This window comes from Otolemur garnettii, unplaced genomic scaffold, assembly GCF_000181295.1.
Source record: "Otolemur garnettii isolate 467f Iridium unplaced genomic scaffold, OtoGar3 scaffold00007, whole genome shotgun sequence".
NCBI lineage: Eukaryota > Metazoa > Chordata > Mammalia > Primates > Galagidae > Otolemur > Otolemur garnettii.
Window position 1 is genome coordinate 20829397 of NW_003852402.1, and position 10581 is coordinate 20839977.

Sequence of the window (10581 nt, forward strand, 5' to 3'; positions counted from 1 at the left end):
CTCTACCCAGGGGGATAGCTTGAGGCTCCGTCTCAAAAAAAAAAAAAAAATTATAGAAGTTCTTTCAGTTAGGGTCTGTAGTGACCCCTCATTTTTAATCTGCCTGAAAATGTTTTTATTTTGCCCTCCTCTTTGAAGACAGTTTGGCTGGATATAGAAGGCTAGGTTGAAAGCAACTTTCTCTTAACAACATGAAGATATAATTTTTCCAGGATTTATTATTATTATTTTAACTGAGAAGTCAGCTGTTGATCTAATGATGACTTCTTTTTAGACAATTTTTTTTTTCTCTTCGGGTACTTTTATTATCTTTATCTTAGGTGTTTAGTAGTTTCATTATGACACGTCCAGTATATATCCATTACACTTAACTTGCTTTGTGGTCCTGGAACTTACTATTGATCTTATCAATTCTGGAAATCAAGTCCTTAGGCATTGACTATTACTTACCTCTATCATCAGCTTCTAGAACTCTGATTCGACATGTTGAATCTTCTTATTCTATTTTGTATTTCACATTTTCCATCTTATTTCTTTGTATTGCCTTATGGACTTCAAAAATCTATCATCTGGTTCAATACCCTTTTCTTTAGCTGTATCATATGCATGTATGTTATTAAACCCATTCGCTTAAAATATTGTATTTTCCATTTCTAGAAGTATTGGCTCATTTTATATCTGGCCAATTGTGACAATTGACAATTTCTAATTTTTAATTTGCATTTCTTAGAGCTTTGTCTGTTGAAACTCTTGGAAGCTGGAGCTTAAAGCATATCTTTTTCAGAGAGGATTTACATCTGCTTCTGCTAAGAGTTTATACATGTAACTTCCAGTAGTCCTATAAACCCAGCCAGGACCCCTGGATGCTGCATTTGGCTCAGATCTGGAGTTTACAGAGTTGCATGTTTTTTGCTCCACAGTCCCCATCTGAGTGTAGAATCCTGTTTAGGAATTCTTAGGGGGATTTATGTCTTTTACACTCTACCACTTGGGGCTTAAGGTCAAGATATACCTTGTTTTTTCCTCTGTGCAATGTGTTTGTCTTTCTTTCCTTTCCTTCTTTCCTTTCTCTTTTCTTTTTTAATTTTCACTGTGTGGTGACCGGACGGTCCCCCATGGCCCTGGTCTCGCTCACTGCAGGAAGGAACCAGGCATGACGAGGATTAGAAGTGCAAGCTTGAGGGAGGCAGGCTAGCCCTTCTTTGCAGGGTGGCCCTGAGCAACCTCCGGACTAGTCTTTTATTGAAAGAGAACAACACAGGTGAGGGGAGTAATTAACAAAGACTTCGTGCTGGAGGCTCGCGCTTTTTCTCCATTAGGAGCTCCTGTAGAGGAGTTGCCCGAGAGTCCACCCCTCAGCTGTAAATCATCTTGCTCAGAGGTCACCTGACTCTTGGCGTCCTCTACATCACTGAGGATGTTGTTCTTTGGAGTTTTTAGGGGTTTTCAGGAGTCACTGATCTACCTGCTCCATTCATACTGCAAGTGGTTGGTTAAAGCTCCCGGGAGCACTGGCAGATTCCCTGGACCAAATACCTGTTCCATTGCTAACCCCACGGATTTATACTTTCTTCCCCCACCAGGCTCTGTGGAATCCCATTACTTTCCCCTTTCTGCCTGTATTAAAAATATTATTTAGCTTGTTTTTTAGGATAAAGGATGCTATGCCAGGAAGGGGTTTTTTCAACATCAAGTCCAAAATTCTGTGCTAAGTGGAAGCAATTGAATTAGTAAGTAGAAAGTTGATTGAAAAGCAGAGAAGGCCAGTGAGCAGAGTGAGATTTCAGGGCAGCCGCTTTTTCAAGGAATGGAAAAAATATAATGTTCAGGCCCCACATTGAAATATTTTTGTAAAATCTACAGGTTTTTTTCCTTCAGCTTGATGCTATATATTTATGCCATTATTTATTTCCATTTTTATTAGTACGTGTACATACTGTGCCAGTCACATGATAAGTCCATTCCAGTCCTGCCTTCTTGAAGATACATTCCAAACACACTGAGAGAGATTTGGTATCTCTCAAGCCTCCTTCTAAATGAGCTTAGAAACTGTTTTAGGTTGGGTTAGTTACACAACAAACTTTTAGTAAAGAATTCTTTACCACGGATATCATTTTATAACGATATTTCTATTGTAGATTAAGATTAAAACCCCGCATTAGAGATCACTTTTAGTACAAGGGGACAAAATTGTCATATTGACACTATTCGATTTAAATCATACATGCACATGTTTAGAACCCGCTCACATTTGTTAGATTCCTGAGAGAAAAGAAAGAAAAAGAAAAAAAAACCCAAAGGAAACTCTAACATTTGTGCGCTAAAAAATATCCTCTCTGAAATCTTCCTTGATCTTTCTCAAGGCAGAATCAATCTCATCTTGTACTAGTAAGTGGCGTCTTTTTTCATCCTGTGTTTCTCCCTCCCTCCCTCCACCTTTTGCTCTCAAAAGAATCCCTGAACATCTACATTTTTAAAGTACTTTGCTAGGCATTGTGGATACAATGGTGAAAAAAAAAATAGATGAGACCTGCATTTCCCCTGAACTTACAGTTTGTTATGGGGAATTGACAATCACGTACAGCTGTAGGGTGCCAGCATGAGGGCTGTGATAAGGAAAATAGAGATAGGTTTAGAACACACAGGAAAAGCTCTGTACTTCCAGGGCCAGAGATGCGTTCCTACGTGAAATTACGGTAAGCTAAGATTTGGCCTACAGTGTAGGTCAGAGGTTCTCAAAGTAAACTCTTTAGAGTTTAGCCCCTCTTGTTAGAAAGAGAAATTTTCAGGCTTCATCTCAGGCTCCTGAATCAATCTCTGGGGAAGAGGCCCAGAAGTCTGTGCTTTAACAAGCTTCCCAGGTGATCCGATTCATGCAGATTAACTAGATGTAATGGTGGATGGAGAGGGCTGGGGGTTAGAATCAGCCCGGCAGAGGGACTGGACGTGGGGACCCCTGGGAAAGGAAACAGAGAATGACCCTGACAGCAGAGAGGCCAGCAGGCCTGGAGCACAGGGTCTGGGGGCTGGCAGAGGGCGTGTGGCAGGACTGGTGGAGAGAAAAGCAGCCAGAAAGCCATCTGGGTTTGGTAAGATGCATTAAGTTGTTTTTTGTTTATACATTAAAGTAAACTTATTATCATTTTAATTGATACATGATAATCATATACATTTGGGGGCATGGAGTGATGTCGCCATACTTACCTACAACAGGCAGTGACCAAGCCAGGGTAATTAGCATCTGGCCTCAAGTATTTACTGTTTCTTTGTATTGGAAGCATTCAGAGTGTTCTCTTCTAGCTGTTTGAAAATATGCAATAAATTACTGTTGGCTGTACTCACCCTTCAGGGCTAGAGGATAGTTACTCTTTTTTTCTAGGTGCAACCTTGTATTCATTAACCACCCCCTGGCTATCCTCCCTTCCCCCAACCCTCTCCATTCTTTAGTAACTGTAACTCTACTCTCTACTTCCCGGGGCTCATGTCTTTAGCTCCCACAAATAAGCGAGAACATGCATTTCTCTTTCTGTGGCTGTTTCACTTAGCCCGAGATCCTCCAGGCTCACCCACGTTGCTGTGAACGATGGAATTTCAGTCTTTTTTATGGCTACAATAAATTGCTTAGATTTTATTTATCATGAATATTTGTAGACAGTCCTAAATTATAATGATTTGACTTAGCAGCATGAAGCTGTCACAATTTCAGTGTTCTTCGAATTTTGAATTTCAGTCTTTCTCCAGGATAGGGATATGTGATACATGAGATAATTTTACACTTTATCGTAAATAGGTTTTGTGTTAGATGATTTGCCCCCCTGTAGTAATGAAAGTGTTATGAGAATGTGTAAAGTAGGCTTGGCAAAGATATCTAGCTTTGCAAAGATATCTTTGCTCTCATATCTTTGCTCTCTGTAGGGGTCTTAAATGCATTATCATCTTAGGGTGGGATTTTTTTCTTTATTTAATCTTAACTATACATTTATGGGGTACAATATGATGATGTGATATACAATGTGGAATGTTTAAATCGAACTAATTAGCATAACCATCCCCTTACTTATTTTTGTGGTAAGACATTTATAATATACTCTTAGTTGTTTATTTATTTATTTTTTTATTAAATCATAGCTGTGTACATTAATGCATTCATGGGGTACAGTGTGGTGTTTTCGTATACAATTTGAAATATTTTCATCAAACTGGTTGACTTAGCCTTCATGTCATTTTCTTAGTTATTGTGTTAAGACGTTTAGATTCTACTCTTAGAAAGAGTCACTTGTACCCTTGTGAGATAAACCATAGAGGTGATCCCTCCAATCAGCCTCCCTCCACCCATCCATACTCTTAGTTGTTTTGAAATGTACCCTTGCATTGTGTACGTTAGGTGAGATCCTGCCAGATACTCTCCCTCCATTATGGTGGGTTTAAGCCAGATGTAACCCCGTGGTGAGTCTAGGAGCATCTCTATTTCTATACCTGTTTCTTCTAATAGAGGATGAATATATGAGGGCCAGGGTGATATTTCCACACCTCAGAACATCTTTCACCAATTCCTGGCATGTAATTGGTGTCTAATAAATGTATGCTTGTTGAACAATCACAAAAGCCTTATGAGGGAGGCATTACAATTCTTATTTCATACTCAAAGACAGCCAAGGCAGAGAGGAGGTGAGTGGTTATTAGCAAGGTCACGCAGCTATTCAGAACAGAGGGGTTTCCCAAACCTAAGCCTTTGGCTTTGGAGACTTTCTTCTTTATACGACTTTTCTGTGAGGGACCACCGAGATTACAGAAAATGCGCGACAATACATAAAATAACCGAATTTTTTAACTTGTAAGTATTCCAAATGCAACTCTGCTTTTTTCCCCTTTTTTCTTTCTTTCTTTCTTTTTTTCCAGACAGAAAAGGGGAGTGCACTTCACGAAGCAGCTTTGTTTGGAAAGGTGGATGTTGTACGAATTTTGTTAGAAACAGGTAACTCTTGTGATCCTCCGTGGGGCTTATCTTGCCAAATACTATTTCTGGTTCAGGAGTAGACAAAGGAAAATGACACAGTTCTCGTCACAAATCACGCTTCTTTCCTTCACTCCAAATTGCAGATGTTTATTCATATTATGTAGAATTGAGCTTCAGGGTTTAGGTAAAATTGATATAACAGTGCACCTTCTTTTACTCAATAGAGGTTTTGGTAAAAAGCTTTTGGAAATTACAATTTTATATATTTAAATTATATTTAAATACACTAGAGAAACTACTAAAAGGGAAGAGAGATCTCTGCCTTCTGTAAGAGGGAGGTATTGACCCCTGAGAAGTTATGACAATTGCTTGGTTTATTAAGGAACATGTTTTACCTTAGGTTTTTTTTTTTAATATTAATCTTCTCTTTTTTTTTTTTTTTTTTTTTTTTTGGCCAGGGCCAGGGCCGCTACCTCTGGTATATGCGACCTGCGCCCTACTCATTGAGCCACAGGGGCCACCCTTTCCTTAGGTTTTTATACTGTGAACTATGGTAAACAGAGATTTGACTTCCTGTCCCTTGATGTGAATTCTTCTAGTTACTTCATCAATTACCCTTGAGGTAAATTCTTCTAGTTACTACTATTGTTTGTAGTTTACTGTGACTTATTTTAAAGGGAAGGTTTTAAAAAAAGTGCTTTGAAGGAACAGTAAAGTAGACATTTGTCTTCATGTGTATATTGTGATTGAAATGAACAAAATTGAACTGAGGTCAGACTGTTTTTGAAGATCAACAGGCGTGAGTCCAAATTCACACTTGGGTGAAGGGCTCAACTACAACTTGAACTTTACCCAAGCAATGCAGACCCTGTAACCTAATCAGGCATCCCCTCATATTCTGAAATTTAAAAAAAAAATTCGTACTTGTAAAGAATTGATGTGAGTTTTTCATATTATGGACTATATTGTGTTCATTTTCTTCTGTAAAAAAACATAAAATGAAAAACACTGGAAAACGATTGGATTATGCTTATACAAAGTTAAAATTTCAAGTATATTTAACATTGACATGCAACGCAGTGAGACAATAAATGATGTGAAGAAACCAGTGGAATATGGCTAAGTATACTTCCTGATACAAATTCAAGTACATATTTAATCATCGTATGATGAACTAACATTTGCGACCAGAACTTGTAAACTGGCTTTGATCGCAGTTAGGTGTTCAGAAAGTTTGTAAGCAATTTGGAGAAAAACTAAAGAAAAATAAAGAATCACGAGGCAGTGAAAAGCTATCTGCTACATTAAAATAAATTCTTTAGTAAAATATTTTCAGAACTAAAATCATAACGAAGGTGTTTCATACACACAGCTCCGTAGGTTTGTTCACCAGGAAGACAATGAGCGTGACCGACATTGGACAGAATCTTGCGTAAATAAATATCATGACTTTGTATTTGGACAAATATTATGTAGATAATAGTTCAGAGTAATCATGCTTTTTCAATTTTTGTGAATATTCAGATATTCTAAGTCTATTCTTATGTTACATGATACATACTTATTAATTAAATATTTTTACCATACTATATAGAATCTATAAACCATATGACCATGATAATTTAAGAATTCACATTCTAGGGTGGCATCTGTGGCTCAAGGAGTAGGGCGCCAGCCTCATATAATGGAGGTGGCAGGTTCAAACCTGGTCCCAGCCAACAACTGCAAAAAACAAAGAAAAGAAAAGAAGAAAAAAGAATTCACATTCTAAATCAATATTTTATAGTTTGATAGTGTACTATGGCTCAGGGAGTAGGGCACCGGCCCCATATACCGAGGGTGGTGGGTTTGAACCCAGCCCTGGTCAACTGCAACAATTAACAACTAGTTAAACAACCCAAAATGCATAATAGGGTCCTGGAAAGCAATCTCAATGATGGGTCAACACCCCTTAAGAGTTCATTCATTATCAGGAATGTTCCTAATCTTTAGTAGGAGTAGGCCCTGACCTTCTTTCTTGCTAAAATCTGTGTGTGTGTGTGTGTGTGTGAAAATTAATATATTTAAACCACTTGCAGTGCTTGGTCCGTGTGTTTTTGAACTTAGAGCTGTTACAATGATAGCATCATTTGAGGACACCCCAGTGGTATCTATTTAATGAGTGTTTCTTTTCTTTCAGGAATTGATGCCAACATAAAGGATAGCTTAGGTCGAACTGTTTTAGACATTTTGAAAGAACATCCATCTCAGAAATCTCTCCAGATTGCAACACTCTTACAAGGTAAACAGTATGGGGTGATGGATGAGTTTGCCTTTCAGTCAAGATTAAATTAAAACTATTGGCTTGGTGCCCATAGCACAGCAGTTACAGCGCTAGCCACATACACCCAAGTTGGTGGATTTGAACCCGGCCCGGGCCAGCTAAACAACAATGACAACTGCAACAAAAAAATAGCTGGGCATTGTGGCAAGCGCCTGTAGTCCCAACTACTTGGAGGCTGAGGCAGGAGAATGTCTTGAGCCCAAGAATTTGAGGTCTCTGTGAGCTGTGATGTTACAGCACTCTACTGAGGGCAGCATAGTGAGACTCTCAAACAAACAAACAAACAAAAAACCCCCAAAATCTATTAGCATTATCCTTTGGGTTTTGCAGTAACGTTTACTTTTGAATAAACTTATTTTCATTTTTTTTTTCACTGGAGTTTTAAACTAAATAATGCTTTTTTTCCCTTTCATTAAGTCATATACACATAGATCATGAATACATTTATGCATTTGTGGGGTACAATGTATTGATTTTTTTTATACAATTTGGAGTGCTTACATAAATAATACTTTTAATGCTTTATTTCTGTTTTTTAACTACTCAGTACACTTTTTAAAAATGTTAATTATTCACTTGATATTTAAAAAAACAATTTAAAAAAACCATGTAGCAAATATGCAGTTATGGGCCTGAAGTTAAGGATGCTGTAAAGTGGTATGATTACGTATTATCTGACATTTGAATAATACTTTAAGAGTTTCCAGGGATTCGCTGTGATTTTGTCTGAATTTCTACGACTCCATGAAGGAGATAAGTCCCATATTACTCTCCTCTTTGCCCACAAGGGAAAATGAACCTCCAAGAGATTAAGTGATTTGCTCAATCTCATATCCGATTTTGCATGCAGAGCTCATACGTAAATGCTGGATTAACAACAAATACAAAAATTGTATTTAGAAGAAAGGATACAGATAATTTCCTTTCTAATCCAGTGGTACAAGATAATTAGGTTTTGCCAGGCCTTTGTTTCTGATAAAGGTGATGTAGTTTGTTTTTAGTTAGTGCCAATCAGTAGTTTTATTGAAGGTTTGACAACTGGGTAGCTACTACTTTTTTATTTGCAGAATTACATCCTTCCCCAATTGATCCAAAACTTTTATGAAATATTTAAGTCAGTGGTTCTCAACCTTCCCAATGCTGCGGCCCTTTAATACAGTTCCTATGGGTTGTGAACCACAGGTTGAGAACCACTGATTTAAATGCTTGCTTCTGTTGCATGATCAGGCCTGTGTTTGGCTTGTTACCTGAAGACCCCAGGGGTTCTTTCTCTCCTTCCTTTAGCAGCTATTACATCCTATAAATGTTACAGATTGGCTGCAGGTGTAATAGAGGGAAAACAGATAGGTTTCATTAGGTATCAGCTGGGAAGATAAGGAACAGCATTGTGTCTACAGGGAGATAAATGAATTAAAACCCAGTAGGCAGTGAACCTGCAGATAGAGGAGTCAACAAAAGTCAAAGCTATTCAGGAAGCTGAGGCAAGAGAATCACTTGAGCCCAAGAGTTTGAGGTTGCTGTGAGCTGTGACTTTATAGCACTCTACAGAGGGTGACAAAGTGAGACTCTGTCTCAAAAGATAAAATAAAAATTCAAAGAGAGGTAAAAAGGGTAGACACACTGCAGGAGGGTATTACCTCTCTTCTGTATTTCTAAAAAACCTTTCAGGGACGTTGTCAAAAGACCAGACTCCTACAGTCTCCTTGTCAATAAAGAGATTACTTGCAGATCAAATGCATACAAAGATAAATCAAAGCCAAATCCAAGCATGGTTGTTTGTATTAATTCAAATAAGAATCAAGTTGAATAAAAGCCAAGAAGGTAATAGTGGCACACACCATTGATATGTCTTCCTCCCGTCGGTATTTTGTATTTCATTTTGCACTTTAGCCTTTAACTGAACTTTCAAAAAACTAAAACATGTGCATCATATGTCTTTGGGGAGAAGCAAATAAATGTCAACATTCAAAAAGTGACATGGAAGAAACATAACATAATTACAGATATTTTTAACACACTATAGTGGTTAAACTTAGTTGAAAATACGGTTGTATGGGAGGAACTATCATTGCTCTCTGAAATGGTCAAGATTTGGTAGGTAAGTCAGTTTGTGATCCATGGAGAGTATGGGGGACAGCTTTTGATTTTTTTCATTTTTGGGCCAATTTCAGCTTTTTTTGGGCAAATTTCAGCTTTTTTTTTTTTTTTTTTTGTGGTTTTTGGCTGGGGCTGGGTTTGAACCCACCACCTCCGGCATATGGGGTCGGCGCCTTACTCCTTGAACCACAGGCGCCGCCCTTTTGGCAAATTTCAGAATGTGAGCACATTATTCTCTGCACTCCTGGATTTCAAGTCATTGGTACATTTCAAATCTAATGAAAAAGTTGGTTATAGAAATAAAGCCAATTTGTAGTAGATAAAATTACTATTTTATGACATTACTGTTCAATTTACTTCATGATTTACCTAGTTCAGAAATTTTGAGGATGGAATCCCATAGGTTACTTCCTTTTCCTACTAGAATTCCCCTTTGAATGATGAATGGATACAACTGATTGGCCTGAGCATATAAACTTTCTTAATCGGATTATAAGAAAAAGAGTCCTGAATAAAGAAATACCAGTAAAAGATCCCCACATAGAGACCTGTTGATTTCATTCTTTATTTGGAGGCTACAGACCAGCCACTTGGGAGCTGGATTCTTTTGGCAGATAACAGAAATGTTTTGTTTATATCAAATATTTTTTAGCCCACACTGTTTCCATAAAAATTGAATTAGCTGTCAACATTGACACATCTAGAATTTCAGCTGATACTCTGGAGTTTTGGCTTCTCCAAAAATACAGGCTTTCATATTATTTCCCTGCTGAACTTTAGATGAATCATTGGCCCTCTGGTTAAACTTGATCTTCCAAGCCCGATCCCCACTCAGGTGCTGCTTGTCACTCTCTGGCATTGCTGTTTATCAGCTGTGTGAATGTGTACAAGTTGACAGTTCTCCTCCTTTAGTCATCTTTGAGATAGTAAGAGTATGTGTGCTGTAGTTTTGTAAGGATTAGATGATTTAATTTATCTCAAATATATTTAGAATAATACTCAGCGGGTGGTAAACAATATTTAAGTTTTGGCTGCTATTACTGTTATCACTATGTCTTTACTGATATTGGAAACATGAAAAGTAGGCTTAAAATAGAACATTCCAGCTCAATGTCTGTGGCTCAAGTGGCTAAGGCACCAGCCACATACACCTGAGCTGGCAGGTTTGAATCCAGCCTGGGCCTGCCAAACAACAATGACGGCT

The 10581-nt window shown here is 37.9% G+C and overlaps 1 protein-coding gene across 6 annotated transcripts in view; it reads left to right on the top strand.

Moving 5' to 3' along the window:
* ANKS1B (ankyrin repeat and sterile alpha motif domain containing 1B) overlaps window positions 1-10581 on the top strand; it is a 1028517-nt gene that overhangs the window by 157269 nt on the left and 860667 nt on the right. For all 6 annotated transcript variants that reach the window (XM_023509216.1, XM_023509217.1, XM_012801222.2 and 3 more), the window contains exons 5-6: window positions 4900-4975; window positions 7137-7238. In XM_023509216.1, coding sequence (XP_023364984.1) covers window positions 4900-4975; window positions 7137-7238 — 178 coding nt within the window. The remainder of the gene's footprint in view (window positions 1-4899; window positions 4976-7136; window positions 7239-10581) is intronic.